General features: G+C 40.9%; 1 protein-coding gene across 1 annotated transcript in view; it reads left to right on the forward strand.

Annotated features, from left to right (window-relative positions):
- The window catches only part of LOC126457982 (WD repeat-containing protein 13-like), an 89,403-nt gene that overhangs the window by 9,398 nt on the left and 57,509 nt on the right, over nucleotides 1-22,496 (forward strand). Inside the window, exons 3-6 of the mRNA XM_050094743.1 lie at nucleotides 4,036-4,152; nucleotides 4,257-4,421; nucleotides 4,504-4,657; nucleotides 4,751-4,917. Coding sequence (XP_049950700.1) covers nucleotides 4,036-4,152; nucleotides 4,257-4,421; nucleotides 4,504-4,657; nucleotides 4,751-4,917 — 603 coding nt within the window. The remainder of the gene's footprint in view (nucleotides 1-4,035; nucleotides 4,153-4,256; nucleotides 4,422-4,503; nucleotides 4,658-4,750; nucleotides 4,918-22,496) is intronic.

The following is a 22,496-nucleotide window of genomic DNA, read 5'->3' on the forward strand; positions in this document are numbered from 1 at the left end:
CACCGACAGGGAAGTCCATTGTGTTCAGTGTATGACTCTGTCACATCAGTAATTTGAGCAGCAGTTCGCACCACAGTGACCCAACAAATTGCAACAAATCAGAAACTTCAAGGACAGCTCTGAGCCCAGCACCCTGTAGCATGCATTCCATTGGCCCCAAAACTGTCATTTGCGAGTTCAGTAGTGACAGGTGAGAGTTCACTGGAGGGCGGGGTGGAGGTCTGTTGTATTACCTGCTTCAGTGCCAGTGACGACCATATATTGGTTAGGAGGAGGCCAGTTGAGAGCCTGCAACCAACCTTTCTGTGTATTACACACACTGGATCAATGCCTGGAGTTATGGTCTGGGGTGCAATTTCGTATGACAGCAGGAGCACTCTCTTGGTTGTTCCACACACCCTGACTGCGAATTTTTACATCAGTCTGGTGATTCGACCTGTAGTGCTGCCATTCATAAAAAGCATTTCACAGGGTGTTTTCTAGCTGGATAAGGCTTGTTCACATACCACTGTTGTAACCTAAGATGCTCTGTAGAGTGTCAACATGTTGCCTTGGCCTGCTTGATCACCAGACCTCTCTCCAGTGAAGCATTTATGGGACATCATCGGATGACAACTCCAGCGTCATCTACAACAAGCATTAACCAACTGTCCCTGTATTGATGGACCAAGTGCAACAGGATAGAAGTCCATCCCACAAACTGACATCTGGCACCTGTACAACACATTGCATGCGTATTTGAATGCTTGCATTCAACATTCTATGAGTTACATGATTTATTAATGTAACAGCATTAACTTGTAATCCTGCAATATTAATCACTTAAATATTTTACCTAGACAAATGTAATCCCCTTATCTCATCACTCTACATCAATTATGTTTTGGTGTTGGGATTTATTTTCTATCAGTGTATTTAATGGGATTTTTGGTTGTCCATATTGAGTCATTCAAAAGAAAGTGCAACATTCATTCAGTGAACACTAGAAAGATAAACAATATAAACTGGGATAACACTTCCTTAGGCATTAACTGAGTAATATGGTGCAGTTGTTAGCATACTAGACTTGCATTCAGGAGGATGACAGTTCAAATCCCCCTCTGGCCATCCAGATTTAGGTTACCATGATTTCCCTAAATTGCTTCAGGCAAATGCTGGGAGTGATCCTTTTTAAAGGATACGGCCAGTTTCCTTCCCAGCCTTGAAACAGTGCGAGCTTGTGCTCTGTCTCTAATGACTTCATTCTCAATGGAACTTTAAACCCTAGTCTTCTTTTGTTCCTTGAGCATTGTACATTGAGGTGTGCACTATTCGGTAGGTTTTGTTTACAGTTGGCTTCCAACATAACTAAAAAAATTGGGTGTCAAATTCCAAATATTCAAATCCAAGTTGAAAGGTTTCCTTGTGGCACACTATTACTATTCTGTACAGTAGTTCCTCACAGACATTGAGAACTTTTCTCTATAATGTGTTATTTATTCAAATACTCCCTTGTAATTTTGCTGTGTTTCATTAATTCCTTTGTTAATGAGTTTTGTAACCAACATTCTGTAAACTACACTCCTGGAAATGGAAAAAAGAACACATTGACACCGGTGTGTCAGACCCACCATACTTGCTTCGGACACTGCGAGAGGGCTGTACAAGCAATGATCACACGCACGGCACAGCGGACACACCAGGAACCGCGGTGTTGGCCGTCGAATGGCGCTAGCTGCGCAGCATTTGTGTACCGCCGCCGTCAGTGTCAGCCAGTTTGCCGTGGCATACGGAGCTCCATCGCAGTCTTTAACACTGGTAGCATGCCGCGACAGCGTGGACGTGAACCGTATGTGCAGTTGACGGACTTTGAGCGAGGGCGTATAGTGGGCATGCGGGAGGCCGGGTGGACGTACCGCCGAATTGCTCAACACGTGGGGCGTGAGGTCTCCACAGTACATCGATGTTGTCGCCAGTGGTCGGCGGAAGGTGCACGTGCCCGTCGACCTGGGACCGGACCGCAGCGACGCACGGATGCACGCCAAGACCGTAGGATCCTATGCAGTGCCGTAGGGGACCGCACTGCCACTTCCCAGCAAATTAGGGACACTGTTGCTCCTGGGGTATCGGCGAGGACCATTCGCAACCGTCTCCATGAAGCTGGGCTACGGTCCCGCACACCGTTAGGCCGTCTTCCGCTCACGCCCCAACATCATGCAGCCCGCCTCCAGTGGTGTCGCGACAGGCGTGAATGGAGGGACGAATGGAGACGTGTCGTCTTCAGCGATGAGAGTCGCTTCTGCCTTGGTGCCAATGATGGTCGTATGCGTGTTTGGCGCCGTGCAGGTGAGCGCCACAATCAGGACTGCATACGACCGAGGCACACAGGGCCAACACCCGGCATAATGGTGTGGGGAGCGATCTCCTACACTGGCCGTACACCACTGGTGATCGTCGAGGGGAAACTGAATAGTGCACGGTACATCCAAACCGTCATCGAACCCATCGTTCTACCATTCCTAGACCGGCAAGGGAACTTGCTGTTCCAACAGGACAATGCACGTCCCCATGTATCCCGTGCCACCCAACGTGCTCTAGAAGGTGTAAGTCAACTACCCTGGCCAGCAAGATCTCCGGATCTGTCCCCCATTGAGCATGTTTGGGACTGGATGAAGCGTCGCCTCACGCGGTCTGCACGTCCAGCACGAACGCTGGTCCAATTGAGGCGCCAGGTGGAAATGGCATGGCAAGCCGTTCCGCAGGACTACATCCAGCATCTCTACGATCGTCTCCATGGGAGAATAGCAGCCTGCATTGCTGCGAAAGGTGGATATACACTGTACTAGTGCCGACATTGTGCATGCTCTGTTGCCTGTGTCTATGTGCCTGTGGTTCTGTCAGTGTGATCATGTGATGTATCTGACCCCAGGAATGTGTCAATAAAGTTTCCCCTTCCTGGGACAATGAATTCACGGTGTTCTTATTTCAATTTCCAGGAGTGTATGTGCTGACTTTACTTTGTGACCAAGTAGCTAGTTTCACATGGTCCCACAGAGCCTGATAGATAAATAAATAAATAAATAAATTGGTAAGACAGATCAATGCTATTATATAAGGTCTAGGAGCTAATAGAGTACCCTTGTCAAATATGCAGTCATTTTGACTTTCAAAATGAACTTATTTCGGCAAGAATTGCTTAATATAAAATGTACATTGTTTATACTATTTTCTGTTTGTTGCTATCATCATTCATAAGCCTGTGTCAGTTTTGCCTTCTTTCATTGCTATTAACTTCATGTAGCTGAAAATTTTCTTTTTTTTTGAAATGGCATATTACCAAAATAAGTGTACTTGTCATGAAGAATAGTTTTGAGTTGAGACCCCTAATTTTTATAGTTTATCTGTTCAATAAATTATTTGTATGCACCTCACAATAATGACAGAAATAATAATTAAAAACCGAATGAGGTGGTGCAGTGGTTAGTACACTGGGTGGGCGTTCACAAGGACAGTGGTTCAAACCCATTTCCGGCCATCGTGATTTAGATTTTCTGTGATTTCCCTAAATCACTGTAGGTAAATGACAGGATGGTTTCTTTGAAAGGACATTGCTGATTTCCTCCACCATCATTCCCTAATCTGATGGGACCAATGACTTTGATGTTTAGTCACTTCCCCCAAATCAACCAACCAATAAATAAATAAAAATGAGGAATGGCAATGATTCACACGTAGCTAATTGATAAATTAGTTTAGATTGTGTGTGGTGTACAGACACATGTAATAGTACAGAAACTTTGCTAGCTTTTGAGACACCTCACCTTTTTCTAGTTTAAGTACACACACAACTAGAGAGACACTCAAACGAACACTAATTGAAACTCTAGTAAACTCTCTGTACTGTCACATGTGACTATGCACCATGCACAAATCAGCTGTAGGCAAAGTTGTCTTTCCCCCCTTTTGTTTATTTAGTTGTAGAGCAGTACATAGTACTGCCTATAAGAAGTATTGTACATGTGGGTTAAATTATGTGTGGTTGTTATTTGCTTACAGGATACAGTGTTGCGAAAGCAGTATATCAAAATAAGAAGCCAACTCCTGCAACAGAGGTATGGCCTATCATTTGATCAGAGCAGTCTACGTAGCAGGAGTGCGAGGAGTAGCAGTCGGGTAAGAAAGAAACTGTTCCAAAGAATGTCAAGCCTTATGTAAATTTTTGCACTATCCATAAAAATGGAGAATTGTTTCAGTTGATGTAATTTATGCCAGGGTAGATCAGTGAATCTCCTGAGAGCTCAAGACTACAACAGGAAAGTATTATGAGTGAGCAAGGAATAGTGGTACCTACAAAACAGGCAGAGGCATCACGAGCTATTGTGGGTGGCACAACAATCGCTGAGAACTATGCTTTTGTTGGAGTGCATCATATATTTGATCAGGTAATCGTTAATGTGATATTTGGAGGAATAAATCTTTATCCTATGATGTCTTTCTTGCAATAGTGTTCTCTTGCATTTTCAGCACACAGCTGCTGTCACAGTATTGAAATTTGCAAATAATGATCGTTCTCATTTATGTTGTGCATCTTTTGATGGAACTGTTTCCATATGCAATGTGACAGCAACTCCTCCATGTGTTGAAGTTATTTTGAGAGGTCATAAGAAAGCTGTTACAGGTGTGTCAGTTACATAAAATATTGAGCTATACTTTTTCCACTACTGTTTATAATTGTGACATGAAAATTAAAATAAGAACAATTAATTTGCAGATTGTGATTGGTCTGTTTCAAATGATCTAATGGTAAGTTGTTCACTGGATGGGACACTGTGCTTGTGGCATGTGGCAACGCAGAAATGTTTAAGAGTTGTTAAAGACCAGATGGGTTCAGAAATGCTTTCCTGCCTCTTTCAGCCAGCAAATAATAATATGGTTGTTGTATCCTTTTGACACATTCATTGTAAAAGGATATCAGACTTAATAGCATTCAGTATTATTTTGGACTGTAGATTTTTATTCTGTTCCATCCCTCCCTGTCACCCTCACCTCTCGTGTATGTATGTTTACGTGAACTTGGTGTTTCGAAGTATTTCTTATTAGTAGCAGAATACATGAGTCTATTTACCAGCTGATGTAATAATGATTTCAGCAGTTAATAAGTTGACACTCCTTATCTTCCCTTACAGAATAAATGTCTTATTTTCTTCTAACTATTTGTGCTTGTACCTTTTCTTTTAGATTCATGAAGGTGATACCAGAAACTTAAGGTTCACTTATGTTTCCCTTGTTACTAAATCTGAACTAATGAATGTTATATGACTGACTGCCAGTTGAGAAATCACTCTGAAATTGTTAAGTAAATTCTTGAAAACTGTATGTTTTTGACTAGATTTTAATTCTATTGGTGATGGATAAACAAAATATTCAGCTCATGATGACTAATGAACTGATATTATTAGAAGAGCTAATAATATATATTTAAGTAAGTGAAGCTGTCCTCACACTGAGGGTAGGTTTGAACACTAAAGTTCTTTACAGTGCACAGTCCTGTTGGTATACCTTTGCCTTCCTCTGACTTTTGAACTGACTTATCCAGCCAATTGTAAGTAGGCTTACTATCTTTTTTGGGTCCTGAAACATTAACTTCATTTATTCAGTTGTACTCTCCACTAGATATAACAATAATTGCCTCAGTTTTAGTTCTAACAACTTGGTTCATGTCTAGCACTGTGGTATGATAGAGTAGCCTGTTTAGCAGCACCCTCCAGATCACTGTTATTCCTATTTTTGGCATTAAGAAAATCTCTTATATTTGGTGAAGCAGTAGTATCAATAGCACTCGTATATTTAGCTGTTCACATAGTCTTTAGTATCACCCTTTTCTTTATGTGCAACAGAAAATTCCCCAGTTCATAGTGTACAATTACAAAAATTCATATTTGTGTTGCATGTTTACATTAAACACACTCTTTCTTTTTACCCATTGCTAAACGATAAGACAAAAAATGAATAGAGATAAAATTATCAAAATATGTAGACAAGTTACTTCACACATAAAAACAACATAAATACAGTGCCCCTGCTGTATTACCAAATGACTAAGGGAAAACTGGTAGAACAGTTTGGCACTCTTTCCCATTGCCATCAATGCTTGCTCCAAGGTCGTCTCAGAGAGGCACAGCGTAAGAGAATGTTTAAAAATGTGAACTCAAACATATAGGACTAAAGTTTAAAAAATTAATAAAATTTAAAAAAAAACTTCTTCCCAGTGGTAAAATTTTCAAACAGCAGACATTTTTGTAAGCCCGGAGAGCACTAAAAACCAGAACTGTCCAAGCTAATACTGAGCGAAAGGTAAGCCTAATTATAGGGAGAGCTACAGTTTAATGTTGACTCGAGAACATGATTCAACTTGACAATTTTCAGATTAATAAATCATTGCCAGAATTGAAGGAAAAAGTAAGTGTCAAAAAGACATAGGCTCAACAGAGCATTGAACTCGAGTCCCTGGATTTGTAGTCGGGCAGTTATTCACTTAGTCATAGTCACATTCACTATACTGTAAAAACAGTATATTGACAGACTTTATGTCAAGGATGGAGTAGGCATTAATAATAAAGATAGAATTTTCATGACTTTTTGTGTTGTAAAGAACTTGTTAAGGAGAACTTGTAGAAGGAGAAACTGGTTTAGCATTAGTAAAAGAGATGGACAAGGGACACCATCTCTACTGTGCTTTCTAATCTGAGTCTTGAAAAAGCTTCAAATGTCTGGTTACAAAGGCAGAAAGTCAACCTAGATATGTCCGTGTGCTAATGATATAGCAAATATTAGCAGAAGAAGAGTTTCACTAGAGACAACAATAAGTGACCGGACAGAGGCCACACTTCCTAGAGGTTTTGCTATTAATGAAATTAAGACCAAGTACATGAATTTCGGGAGGAAGGAAAATAATAACTTTGATAAACCATCAGCGGATAAAGTATTAGCAGTGGAGTGTGATCCCACTAACTCTGTTTTCTCCGGGAGAAAACAGAGATGGCTGATACGATCAACAGACAACTACAGGCACAAGCACCAGTGCCACCTGGACTATACGATCTGCCTAAAATACACAAGAACCACAAATGGAATGCAGCGGACCAAAAACGGAATGCCAACGCTTTAGCAGATTGCAGTGAGCAGGAGTGAACCACAGGGGGAATGCCTGGCACCTCAGACAAAATTCCAAACACAGCAGACCAAAGATGGAACACCCAGGAGTGGGTCTGGTGGCTGCAGACCACAGAGGGAACACTCAGAATGAAAGCATATGGAAAACAGAATGACAACATCCCAGAAGATCACAGCGAGTGGGCACAGACTGCAGAGGGAATGCCTGCAACCACCAGTGGAGGAGGAAGGCCACAGACATAAATACTGGATCAGATCCACTTGAGGAACAGTCTCAGGTTGCACCTGATGAAGGTTACGAGCTACGTTACCAAAATATCGTGCAAATACGAAACTGGTATCCAGCAGAACACCTGACAATCCAAGATGTCATTAGATTACCGGGGAAGCCTGAAGAGTTATATCTGCAGCTGGTTTCAGTTTTCAACATGTGCAGAACTTTGACTGTTTATGACCTAAAAGGACAAATTCCATGTCAATTGAAATAAAACAGCACATCTTAAATGGTAAATAGATGCTTCCACATATTTAAGAAATTATTGGCCTCTAGGTAATTAAATAGCCAGCTGAAATTTGAAATTTATAAGGTCATGATCAGGCCAGTTGTAACCTACAGTTGTGAAACATGGACACTAACAAGTACTGATGAGCAGCAGCTCAGGATATATGAAAGAAAGGTTCTGCTCAAGATCTATGGGGCAGTTTAGGATAACAATGGTCTTAAGAGATCTAGAGCAAACACTGAGCTGGATTGCCTCACACAAAGAGTTGACATTGTGAGAACAGTAAAAAGTAGGAGAATAGCCTGGCTTGGAAATGCCCTTAGAATGGGTACTGGACGAACAACTAAAAATGTTTTTGAATGGAAACCCGCTGAAAGAAGGCAGAGAGGAAGGCCATAAAGTAGTGAATAGATGATGTGGAAGAAGATATAAAATCTCTGCGCCAGAAGATGGCTGACAACTGTGCTGAGAGAGTAGAGTGGAGGAAATGTGTTGAAGAGGCTAAGACACTTGCAAAGTTATAACACCATAAGAAGAAGAAGAAGAAGAAGAAGAAAGAATGAACTTATCAAGCAAATTTATTACTTTGCACTTATGAAAGTATTGAAGTTTTTGGTCTTTAAATTTTTTGTTTCTCTAGGTACTGCTAGACCGGACTGTTTTATTTTGTTTTGTCCCATTTGTAATTGTGACAGTTATGATAGTAGAATGTACACCAGACAGTAGCATTATCTGGAGCTGACATCTAAACTTACAGGCATGTTAGTCAGGAGCCAGTCATATCATCAGAACTTCTTATAATAGCATAGAATGTTTGTAATTGTATTAGTCATAAAGTTTTCACTCTGTAAATCTTCACCAATAGATTCTTAGCACTGCAGACCTGAAAAAGGCACTTGCAGTGGGGACGTGCAGCCAAGAAGACAATAGTAGCATCAAATACAGGAGTCTTGCGTTGATTAGCATAATGTCTTGATAGCTCACTGAGCTAATTGACAGTTGGAAGCTTAGCTGAAGGACAGTAGCATTAAATTCAAATCCATTTTGTGCTTACGTTATGTATTACTGCATTAATTTAGTTTACATATGTTATGAGAGCATAGAGACTTTAGTTCATACATATTGCAGGATTGGACCCTCAGAAGGACATGGGAAAGGGCAGTTAATAATGCATCCAAATGTAAAGAAAATAAATTCCTGATATGAGTTTGTAATCATAATGAACTTTATTAATAATTCTGTTTGTGTCATATCAGACTTTTCTATCATATTATATGTGTCAGTTCTTGATACATTCATATTATTTCATGTTAAATGTTTCAGCTCTTGGCATACTCTTGGAACCAAAAGTTGGTTGAAACCAAAAATAAGTAGCAGTGAAACTGACAATGGAATATGTGCAGAGGGGATAGGTTTGACACTAGTGATGGCAGTGTACTTATCACTGTAAAAAAAACTTCATAATATATAATATATACTGAGATATACACAATTAACGTGCCAGGTAATCTGGGTGGAGATATGGAGTGAACTTGGATGTGAAATAATAATCTGATGTTTCTACTGGCCTCTCATATCCAGTAACATAGTGTGTATCACCTGAGGGAAAGCATGGAAAATAGGTACTGTGTGTAAATTCCACAATCATGCTGTTGCGATAGGAAAAGATATTAATCTGTTTTCTATGCATTTAGAATGGGATTCAGGGACAAAAAATCTTGTGACACTATACTAAACATATTTTCTGGAAATTATTTAGAGCAACTGGCGAGACACTCCATGTCCAAGGAAAATGTACTGGCTCTTCTGGCAATGAACAGGCCCAAACTTTTCAACTCAGTGGCTATAGAGACAGGAATCAGTTATTGGAGCATCCTTGATTACTCAAACAAAAATTTAAGGAAGGTGGAAAGATATTGCTGCTTAAAAAGTATAGAAGTGAAATGATTAGAAATTACTTGAGCAGTCAGCAGCAAATGTTTAGCTCTGGAGAGGAGAATGAAGAAGATCTGTGGCAGAAATTCAGGCTTGTTGTAGGCCATGTACTAAATAAGTTGGTCCCATGGAAGATAGTGACGGATGGGAAGGACCTACCATGGTTCACTAACAATATTAGGAAGCAAATATGAAAGCAAAGAGAACTGTATAGAAGTTCAAACAAAGCCTAACCCTTGCTGGCAAAGTCCAAAGAAGCATAAGTACAGCTGTGCTTGAAGTATTCAGTGATATTGGAAGCAAAATCTTACCTACTCAGTCGTCAAAGAACCAAAAAATTGGTTCTTCATAACATCAGTTAATAGAACAAATATTTTTTTCCAGATACTCGTATATCATGACAACACTGCAATGGAAGATGATCAAAGAATTTCCCAAGATACTAAACTCTGTCTTTCACCAAAGAAGATTAGAAAGCACTTTCCATGTTTGACTGTCCCACAGATGCAAAAATGGCAGATACAGGAAAAAGTAGGTGCAGAATTTAAAAACAGTTAAAATCACTTGATAGAAAAAAGACCACAGGAACTGATGAGGCACCTGTGAGGTTCTATATTGAATATCCAAAGGAACTGCCCCCTCACCTGTTATAGTTCAGAGTAAATAACTGGAACAAAATAGCAGGCCATGTGCCAGGAAATTGCCACAGGTTGTTCCAATCTATAAGAAGGGTTGCAAGATGAAAGCCAAAACTGTAGACTTATAAACTTGGCGTCAATTTCTGGTAGAATTATGGAATGTGTATTGTGCTCGTATGTGATGACGTTTCTGGAGACTGAACTCATGTTTGGGAAAACGGTAGTTCAAATTGATAGCTACCACTGTTTTGATAAACATATTTTGAGAGAGAACATAAATGCACAGTTTGATTCATCTGAATTATTTTGGACCATCAGTTGTAGTCTAGAGACTTATTGACTGCCGCAAAACAGTTCCTTGAAAAAAAAAATACCAATTTGTGAATTATTTGCAGACTTGTTGATTACAATATAAATAAAATTAATGTAGCTGGAACTGATTATATCAAATGAGCTTGGGGACAAAAGGAATACCTTGAAATTCAGTAGTTTATTCATTAAAATATGATTCTGTTATACTCAAGATGTCCCTCGCAGGTCACGAGTAATTGATCAAATTGTTAATTCCAAAATGTATTTCAGTGCACAAACTTATGAAAACCCTGAAGTTTGTCTCTGGTCTCAATCGCAGAAAAATTCTGTCACGAAGTGAACTGGACTTGCAAAATAGTGAAGTTCTGCTATTTTGTCGAAAACTGACATTCTGAGCCCGTGACTGTGTACAAAATATAGGTTGACTCTTACAGAGAAGACAATAGCAACCAGACACCTTTTACAATTACAATTCTATTTATTTATTTAAATAACGCCGTAACTGCTTTTGAAACGAACTGTTCATCTTCAGTTGGCTAGTTCACGTTAAGATACATTTTACATTAACTTTCACTCTTGTTTTCCCAAATGATGAAATTTCCTTGGGATGGTGATGTACAGAGATATTTAGATATTTACATATGTATGTGACAGTAGGAATTTACAAATTACTGATGTTCCATTACTTACTATTTATATTAAAAGAGACTGGTTAAAATTAAGATAAACAAATAAGGAAGCCAGTTTGTTATAAAGTAATACAGCAGTGATATGATGTACATGTTATGGTATACATTAGAACCAAAGTATATGATTCAGAATGGATGGACATAGATTACAACAGTGGACATGACATTTTTTTTCCTTTTTTTATAGTGAAAACTAGTGTAAAATGTATCTTAACATGAACTAGCCATATGAAGATGAACCTTTCTGTTCAAAACTGGTAACAGCGCTACTTAAATAAATAAATAAATAGCATTGTAAAAAGTGGCTGGTTGCTGTTGCCTTCTCTGTAGGAGTCAACCTGCATAGTGAGAGTCCTGCCTGTACACCAGTGAAGGCACATCGGCACCCACTGTCTAACATGTCATCTACCTGCTCCAGCCCCTAAATATGTCGACCAATCCAAATGTAATACCAGAGTGCACCCATTTGCCCCCCCCCCCCCCCCCCGCCACATACGCACACATCCTGTCCTGCAATATTTCTAAAGAAACAAAACAATTGCCACTGAAGTTTTATAAGTTGTGCTGTCAGTTCATGACTTGAAATTCATTCTGTTAAGTGCTCCATGTTCAGCATTCCTCATCATAATTCAATAACACAGTAAAACCCATACTCAGGAGTTCCCTGGTGGCCATTTGCATTGCTTGGGATACCTGTTCACGTAACTGAGAACCTTCATCTACACACTGAAATTATAGGTCTGCTCAAACAAAATGCAGGTGTCAATATTGTAACCTATCAAAATCCATGTTCTGACATACATATTTACATTTTCTGCAATCTCTGTCACTTAAGGCAAATGCTGGGATGATTCCTTTGATAGGGCACAGCTGGTATCCTTCCCCAATCGAAACTTCTCCATCTCTGATGAACTTGTCATTGATGGGACACACAAACCGTAATCTTCCTTCCTTACTTTTCTGGATACTGAACATCTGCTACATAGGAAACAACGTGTATGCGAATGCAGGCTTTCTCGACAAATCACATTGAGAAAACCTTCTCAGCTTTGCCTGAAAATGGCAAGTAAGAAACTTGCTGGAACATTGCCAGAGAACGATGCATTGACTCAGGTGTGAACCTGAGAAGATTTTATCATCAAATGAACAATATGGTTTCCACAGCACCCAGTTTATTCTGTTCACTCATGAGATTCAGAAGATAATAGAAAGTGGAGCTCACATTTATACTGTGTTTCTTGGCGTTCAGAAAGCATTTGACATAGTTCCAGAGCATTGCTTGGTAAACACAAAACATGTATGCAGGATATACACTTTAACCGAAGACTTCCCAGTTGACAGAAATCAGTTTGTTATCCTTAATGCGACAGCATTGCCAGAAGAAAATAAAGTACAATGACCACATATATCACAGATGGAAATGCTCTTTACAGGTTGACAACAATCTTTAGAAATTTGTTACAGAATGAGAGGGGCTTGCTGATGATCAGAACCTGGAGCTAAAATTGGTAGCCCACCCTAAACATAAATGTCAGGTTTTTCTGTTGTCGTATTAGAACTCTTGTATTGCGTACTAACTGCTCCAGTTCTTAAAGGGAATTAGTAATACTTTAAACTTAACAGATACAGAAATTCAAAGGGAACTAGCAGGCCTATTTTGAAGCTGTTTACCAGTCTGTAAAACATTACCACAATGCAGTCCCACTGTGAATGCAGTTCTCTAACATGAGGTGACGTAGTTGAAAGTGCTAAGCACCTGGGAATCACACTGACTATTGTCAAATGATTGGAAGTGGCTGCAAATGTGTATGTTGCGAGAGCTCCCAAGAGTCATAAACCATAGACACCAAATATAACTCAAGTACTCTTCTCTACTGTGGATCCTATGTCCTCTACAAGAATCCATCACTATCCATTCTCTTGACTGGGAGCTGCATGTCAGTGGTAGAGTATGTTTCCCTGGAGGGGGTAGACAGGGACCAGGGAGAACTCAAGATTCTCAAGATTTTAAACTAATCTTTCTAACAAACAAGTTTGAGGTGCTTTCTTTCTCTGAAACTGACCCAGTGAGACTCACTTCACCTGTTGGCAAACATGATGCAAGCAGTCAGAAGAAACACCAGGTGCATTCACTGGGGGCCCAATTCAACATGTTTGAAGAGGGTATTTCAGCAGCCATTGAGGGAACTGGGTAACCAACAGCAGATTGTGGCACACATTTGAAATGATGCCTATTGTGTAGGCTCTGTGGGCATACCTGGGTCATTCCAATGACTGGGAGAGAAATTTGAGAAGACCAGCCTTACACATGAAGTTTCAATAAAGCTCACAACTTATGGCATTGTGCACAGAACTGAGTGTGGCCTGTGATTCTGAGTTGAGTGGAAGAATTGAGCCAGGAACTTTGAAAGTTCGGTGACAACTAGACTGTACGCTCCTGGACTTGTGCTGTTGAGAACTTTAGGATCCCCCTAAATGAGTCAGGCGTACACTGAAAATCAGAGACCACTGCCAAGGTAGCGGACTGTATGTGGAGTGAGCACAAGATTTTTCCTTTTTTTAATTTTATTTTATAGCCTGGGCAAGTCTCTTTTCAGTCTAGATAAAAATAGATGAAGGGCCCACAGAAGAATCACAATTGCCCCCCACAAACAAGAGGGTTAAAATCCTATTGGTTATCTTTTGAACCATTCAGGAAAAGTGTCAGAATTTGAAATTCTCATTAAAGAGCTGTGGATCTCCCACTATACATTGTAGAGATGGCTGGTTAAAACCCAGAATTGATAGCAGTGAAATATTTGGGGAAAATTTAATAGTATATTGAAAAGATAGGCTAACAGTAAATTGAGGTGTTATAATTGATACAGTAGACAGGAAAAACAAATCCACTGGGATAGAAATTGAAACTGCATGCCAGATTCGCTAGGCAAGACTCAGTATCAAGGATGGGCATAATCTTATAATGGGATCTTTCTATCAGCCATCAGATTCACCTCAACCTCCATATGTAGCTGAAACCTCTAGAGAAAAACTAAGTTCACTAGTACAGAAGTTCCCAAATCATACTTTCATCATTGGAAGAAACTTTAATTACACAACAATCAACAGAGAAAATTAAGCAATGGAAAATCCAGAATGGAATACTGACAGTGCTATGAAAATGATAGATTGCTACTCACCATTTAGTGGAAATGTTGAGTCACAGACAGGCACAACAAAAAGGCTGTTCAACAAGTAAGCTTTCAGCCAGAAAGCCTTATTCTGAATTAGGCAACACATGTCTGTGGCTTAACATTTCCACTATATGGTGAGTAGCAATATAACCTTTGCATAGTATTGTCAATTGGGAAAATCACAATTGTTAAGTGGTAAATGTTACTAGACATCCTGTGAAACATTACTGAATGCACTCTGCAAGAACTAGGCAAGACCAGATTGATAGGAAGCCCTCTCATGATGGAAACACATCAAACAAACCTGATTTCTTTGAGGTTGTCCACACGGAAACTGGTATCAGTGACCATAAGGCAGTTGTAGCTACAGTGATTGCTAAAATGCAAAGGGCATCTAAAACAGTTAGAAACATTTATATTTTTGCAAACCAGAGGAGGAGACAATGCTGTTGTATCTCAATAACATTTGTCTCTGAACAGGACTGTATACACTACTGGCCATTAAAACTGCTACACCACGAATATGACGTGCTACAGATGCAAAATTTAACCGACAGGAAGAAGATGCTGTGATATGCAAATGATCAGCTTTTCAGAGCATTCACACAAAGCTGGTGCCGGTGGCAACACCTACAACGTGCTGACACGAGGAAAGTTTCCAACCAATTTCTCATATACATACAGCAGTTGACTGGCATTGCCTGGTGAAACGTTGTTGTGATGCCTCGTGTAAGGAGGAGAAATGCTACCATCACGTTTCTGACTTTGATAAAGGTCGGATTGTAGTCTATCGCAATTGTGGTTTATCATGTCATGACATTGCTGCTTGCGTTGGTCGAGATCCAATGACTGTTAGCAGAATATGGAATTGGTGGGTTCAGGAGGGTAATACAGAATGCTGTGCTGGATCCCAACGGTCTCGTATCACTAGCCGTTGAGATGACAGGCATCTTATCTGCATGGCTGTAATGGATCGTGCAGCCATGTCTTGATCCCTGAGTCAACAGATGGGGACGTTTACAAGACAACAACCATCTGCACGAACTGTTGGATGACGTTTGCAGCAGCATGGACTACGAGATCGGAGACCATGGCTGTGGTTACCCTTGACGCTGCATCACAGACAGGAGTGCCTGTGATGGTGTACTCAACGACGAATCTGGGTGCACGAATGGCAAAATGTCATTTTTTTGGACGAATCCAGGTTCTGTTTACAGCATCTTGATGGTCGCATACATATTTGGCGACATCATGGTGAACGCACACTGGAAGCGTGTATTCGTCATCGCCATACTGGCGTATCACCCAGTATGATGGTATGGGGTACCATTGGTTATGCATCTCGGTCACCTCTTGTTCTCATTGATGGCACTTTGAACAGTGGACGTTACATTTCAGGTGTGTTACGACTCGTGGTTGTACCCTTCATTCGATCCCTACAAAGCCCTACATTTCAGCAGGATAATGCACGACCACATGTTGCAGGTCCTGTACGGGCCTTTCTGGATACAGAAAATGTTCAACTGCTGCCCTGACCAGCACATTCTCCAGATCTCTCACCAATTGAAAACATCTGGTCAATGGTGGCCGAGCAACTGGCTCGTCACAATACGCCAGTCATTACTCTTGATGAACTGTGGTATCGTGTTGAAGCTGCATGGGCAGCTGTACCTGCTGTTTGACTCAATGCCCAGGCGTATCAATGCTGTTATTACGGCCAGAGGGGGTTGTTCTGGGTACTGATTTCTCAGGATCTATGCACCCAAATTGTGTGAAAATGTAATCACATCTCAGTTCTATTATAATATAGTTCTCCAATGAATACCCATTTATCACTTATAAACTCACATGGGAAGTATTTTATTTTTTTAAATCTACACCAGTTCGAAATGTTAAAATTTTTATGTGCATTACTTAGAAATCTAATAAAATCGGTAATTTTTTATATATATATATATATATATAATCCATCCTCTTCAGTCCAGAACCGCACTGCTGCTACAGTCGCAGGTTCGAATCCTGCCTCGGGCATGGATGTGTGTGATGTCCATAGGTTAGTTAGGTTTAAGTAGTTCTAAGTCTAGGGGACTGATGACCTCAGATGTTAAGTCCCATAGTGCTTAAAGCCATTCCCACACACAAGGAAGCACAACTCGCACACACATGATTGCCAACTCCAGAATATCAGGCTGGAGTGCAGCATCATGTGGGATGCAAGCAGCAATTTGGAGGGGCTGGGGAAGGGGAAGGGATGGTGTGCAGGTGGGGAGAGAGATGGATGCTCTCTGGTGTAGTGTACAGGGACTAGAATGTCAGCAGGTGCAGCGTCAGAAGGTTGTGGGGAAGGGAGGTGAGGAAATTAGAGGCAAAAAAGGAGAGAAGTGGAGAAAGATGGGTGGATGCATTGGCAGAGGGTTGCAAATAAACAGGGTGGGAGATGAGAATGGGAATAGAGTGGGGTGGAAACTGTTGGGTGGAGGGTGTGGGGGCAGTATGTTACTGTAGTTTGAGGCTGGGGTAATTACTGGAACGGAGAATGTGTTGTAAGGAAAACTCCCATCTGTGCAGTTCAGAAAAGCTGGTTGTGGAGGGAAGGATCAAGATGGCTCGGGTAGTGAAGCAGCCACTGAAATCAAGTTTGTTGTGTTGAGTTGTATGTTGTGCCGCAAGCTAATCTACTTTGGTCTTGGCCACAGTTTGGCAGTGGCTGTTCATCATGGTGGACAGTTGGTTGGTGGTCATACTAATATAAAAATCTGTGTAATGATTACAGGAGAGCTGGTAAATGACACGGCTGCTTTACAGGAGGCCCGCCCCCTGATGGGGTAGGATAAACCTGCCCACTACACACAGGAAGCGGCTACACGGGTAGCGTGGGCTGTGTGGAAGGGACTGGGCAGTTTTTTAGGTTAGAGGATCTGAGGAAATCATGAAAAGGGCGTTTGTCTAAAAGGGGGCAGGTAAAACACAGTAAGGTAGCTGCAGAAATGATTGGTATTGTAGTTGCAAATTGTCATAGCTGTGTTGGGAAAGAACCAAAGCTCCAAACATAATAGAAAGCACTGAAGCTCAAATAGTTATAGGTACAGAAAGCTGGCTAAAGCTTGAAATGAGCTCAGCCAAAATTTTTTCAGATGACGTAACAGTGTTCAGAAAGGATAGATTGAATACAGTTGATGGAGGAGTATTTATTGCTGTCAGAAGTTGTTTATCTTGCATCAAAATTGAAGTAGATAGTTCCTGCGAAATAGTATGGGTAGAGGTTATACTTGACAATCAGAATAAACTATTAATTGGAATATTTTACTGATCCCCCAACTCAGAAGATATAGTTGCCGAACAGTTCAAAGAAAACTAGTGTCTCATTTCAAATAAGTACCCCGCTCATACAATTATAGTCGGTGGTGACTTCAATCTACCCTCGATATGCTGGAAAAACTATACGTTTAAAGCCGGCGGCAGGAACAAAACATCATCCGAAATTGTACTGAATGCTTTCTCAGAAAATTATTTGGAACAATTAGTGCGTGACCCCACTCGAAGCATAAATGGTTGTGAAAGCATACTTGACTTCTTCACAACAAATAAACCTGGACAAATAGGGAGTACCATGACGGTTACAGAGGTTAGCGACCACAAGGCAATTGCTGCTAGGCTGAATACCGTAACACCCTCAACCACCAAAAAGAAACACAAAGTACATCTTTTTAAAAAAGCTGATAAAAATGTCTTAACACATTTTTAAGAGACAGTCTCCACTCCTTCTGTTCTGATAATGTAAGAGTAGAAAAGATGGGGAATGATTTCAAAGAGATAGTATCAACAGCAATTGAGATATATATACCACATAAATTAATAAGTGATGGTACTGATCCCCCATGGTACACAAAACAGGTCAGATCGCTGTTGTAGAAGAAACGAAAAAAGCATGCCAGATTTAAAAGAATGCAAATCCCCAGGATTGGCAGATTTTTGCAGCAGTTCAAAAGATAGCGCATACTTCAGTGTGAGATGCTTATAATAATTTCCACAATGGAACTCGGTCACATAATCTGGCCAAAAACCCAGAGAGATTGTGGTCATTCATAAACCACACCATTGGCAAGACACAAACAATACCTTCACTGCGCGATAATATCGGCGAAGTCACTGATGACAGTGTCACAAAAGCAGAATTATTAAATACGGTTTTCCAAAACTTCTTCATCAAAGAATATGAAGTAAATATTCTTGAATTCCAATCAAGAACAACTGCCAAGACAAGAAACAGAAATAGATATCCTCGGTGTAGCAAAGCAGCTTAAATCACTTAATAAAGGCAAGACCTCCAGTCCAGATTGTATACCAGTCAAGTTCCTTTCAGTGTATGCTGATACAATAGCTCCATATTTAGCAATTATATGAAACTGCTCGCTCACAGAAAGATCCACCGAAAGACTGGAAAATTGCTCAAGTCGCACCAATACCCAAAAAGGTAAATAGGAGTAATCCACTGAATTACGGGTCCATATCACTAACATCAATTTGCAGTAGGGTTTTGGAACATATACTGTGTTTGAACATTATGAATTATCTTGAAGAAAATGATTTATTGACACACAGTCAACATGGATACAGAAAATATCATTCTTGTGAAACACAACTAGCTCTTTATACTCATGAAGTAGTGAGTGCTATCGACAGGGGATGTCAAATTGATTCGTTATTTTTAAATTTCCAGAAGGCATTTGACACTGTTCCTCACAAGCATCTTCTAACCAAACTGCGTGCCTATGGAATATCGCCTCAGCCGCGTGACTAGATTCATGATTTCCTGTCAGAAAGGTCACAGATTGTAGTAATAGACAGAAAGTCATCGAGTAAAACAGAAGTAATATCTGGCGTTCACCAAGGAAGTTACAGGGCCTCTATTGTTCCTGATGTACGAGGGTCAGTCAAAAAGTAATGCCTCCTATTTTTTTTTCTACGTTTAATTGTCAGGAAATTTAAATGCAATTACATAGGTTGAAAACCACAACATTGAGGATCATTTTGTCATTTTTCAATGTAATCTCCGCCCATCTCTACAGTTTTGGTCCATCTTTGAACAAGGGCATGTATCCCAGCACGGTAAAAATCACAGCTCTGCTTCCTAAGCCATTGACACACGGATGTTTTGACGGCCTCCTCATCTTCAAAATGAATCCCACGATGAGCTTCTTTTAGTGGCCCGAACAGATGGAAGTCCCTGATGGTGCCAGGTCAGGGCTGTATGGGGGATGAGGCAAAACTTCCCATCCAATTTTGACAATCTCGTCAGAGGTGTGACGACTGGTGTGTGGTCTTGCATTGTCATGCAAAAGAAGAACATCTGCCATTGATTTTGTTGGGCGAACTCGCTGAAGACGTGCTTTAAGTTTGTTGAGGGTTGTGACGTATTGAACAGAATTTATTGTGCATCTCTGCTCCAAAAAATCAACCAGAATCACACCCTCTGTATCCCAGAAAACTGTTGCCATAACTTTCCCTGCCGATCGCACAGTTTTGAATTTTTTCTTCCTCGGCGAGCTTGTGTGACGCCACTCCATTGACTGCCTCTTTGATTCGGGTTCAAAAAAAATGCACCCATGTTTCGTCCCCGGTCACAATTTTTTTCAGAAACTCATCTCCCTCCAAACGGAAGCGCTGCAAGTGTTGGGAGGCTATTGTTTTCCTTGCCTCTTTATTCTGATCGGTTAACATTCTTGGAACCCACCGTGCACAAACTTTTGAGTACCCCAATTGTTTAATAATCGTGATCACACTACCTTTACTAAGAGAAATAATGCGACACACTTCATCTGCAGTCACCCGACGGTCACCACGAATGATGTCATCAACTTGCTGAATGTTGTGTGGAGTCACTGCACTCACCGGCCTGCCGCTCCGCTTTTCGTCAGTCAACGGTGTTTGCCCTTCAGCTTCCTTACAACGACGAACCCATCGTCTAACAGTGCTGACATCCACTGTCACAACACCATACACCTTCTTCAGTCTTTCATGAATGCGTATGGGCGTTTCACCTTCTGCATTCAAGAATTCAATCACACAACGCTGTCTCAAACGAACATCGATGTCGGCCATCTTACAAACTTCTGCTGTGCTGCCACCTGTTGACACAGAAAGTTACTACTGCAGTGGATTGCAGAAGAAGGTTTGAGGAATGGCGCCAAATTCAAATTTTTCGCTTAACTTAATTTCTTTAAGTAGAAAAAAAATGGGAGGCATTACTTTTTGACCGACCCTCGTATATTAACAACATAGGAGACATTCTGAGTAGCTGTCTTAGACTGTTTGCAGATGATGCTGTCATTTACCATCTTGTAAAGTCATCAGATGACCAAAATGAATTGTAAAATGATTTAGATACAATATCTGTATGGTGTGAAAAGTTGCAATTGACTCTGAATAAAGAAAAGTGCGTAGTTATTCACGTGAGTACTAAAAGAAATCTGCTAAATTTCGATTACGTCATAAGCCACACAAACATAAAGGCTGTAAATTGAATTAAATACTTGGGGATTACAATTACGAATAACCTAAATCTGAACGATCATGTAGATAGTGTTGTGGGTAGTGCAAACCAATGACTGTGATTCACTGGCAGAAAACTTAAAAGGTGCAACAGGTCTACTAGAGAGACACCACACTTGCCCGTCACCACACTTGTCTGTCCTACTCTGGAGTACTGCTGTGGGGTGTGAGATCCGCATCAGATGGGACTGATGGATGACATCAAAAAAGTTCAAAGAAGGGTAGCTCATTTTGTATTATCACAAAATAGGGGAGGTAGTGCCACAGACATAATATGTGAATTGGAGTGGCAGTCATTATAACAAGGGTGTCTTTTGATGCAATGGAATCTTCTCATGAAATTTCAATCACCAGTTTTCTCCTCCAATTACGAAAACATTCTGTTGGCACCCACCACCCACCTACATAGGGAGAAATGATCATCACAATAAAATAAGAAAAATCAGGGCTCACACAGAAAAATTTAAGTGCTCATTTTTCCCGTGCACCATTCGAGAGTGAAACGGTTGAGAGACAATTTGAAGGTGGTTCATTGAACCATTTGCCAGGCACTTTATCGTGAATAGCAGAGTAATCACATAGATGTAGAATAGGAAGTGCTGGGTGGGTGAATTAGGCAGAATTTACACCTGGGTCTTCCACAAGGATATGATCCTTGAGATTGGGAGTGGCTAAGGATGGACTAGTATGTTGTGGAGGTTGGGTAGGTACTGGAACAGCACTTTAGGAGGGATGGAAATATCTCGGGTAGGGTGTCCCTCATTTCAGGGCATCATGGTAGGTAATAAAGCCATGGCGAAGGCTGTAGTTCAATTGTTTCAGTCCAGTGTGGTACTGGGGACATTCCTGTGTCTGGTTCTTGAGGTGGTGGAAGGATTTGGGGCAAAAGGGGAAATGGCACATGAGATCTGTTTGCAGAGTAAGTCTGGGGGATAGTGCCTATCTGTAAAGGCCTTGGTGAGATTTCCAAGAACCAGCTGCAAGGGAGTGTGGTCTGGAACAACTGAACCACATCCTTTCCAGAGCTTTGATTACCTATTATGATGTCCTGAAATGAGGGACATCCTACCCAAGATGTTTCCCATCCCTCCTAAAGTGCTGTTCCATCACTCACCCAACCTCCACAACATCCTAGTCCATCCCTATGCCATTCTCAATCCCAGACCCTTGCCACAAGGATCATATCCTTGTGGAAGACCCAGGTGCAAAACATGCCCGAGCCACCCACCTAGCAGTTCCTACTCCAGCCCTGTCACAGGTTTTCCTACTTCATCAGGGCCCAGGCTACCTGTGAAAGAAGCCACACCATTTATCAGCTCTGCTGCAATCACTTCACAGCTCTTTATATCGGTATGACTGCTGACCAACTGTCCACCAGGATGAACTACCACCGCCAAACTGTGGCCAAGAGCAAAGTAGACCACCCTGTGGCACAACATACAGCTGAACACAACACACTTGATTTCAATGACTGCTTCACTACCCGAGCCATCTTGATCCTTCCCTCCATCACCAGCTTTTCTGATCTACACAGATCGGAGT

Source organism: Schistocerca serialis, chromosome 2 (genome assembly GCF_023864345.2).
Source record: "Schistocerca serialis cubense isolate TAMUIC-IGC-003099 chromosome 2, iqSchSeri2.2, whole genome shotgun sequence".
NCBI classification, from domain to species: Eukaryota; Metazoa; Arthropoda; class Insecta; order Orthoptera; family Acrididae; genus Schistocerca; species Schistocerca serialis.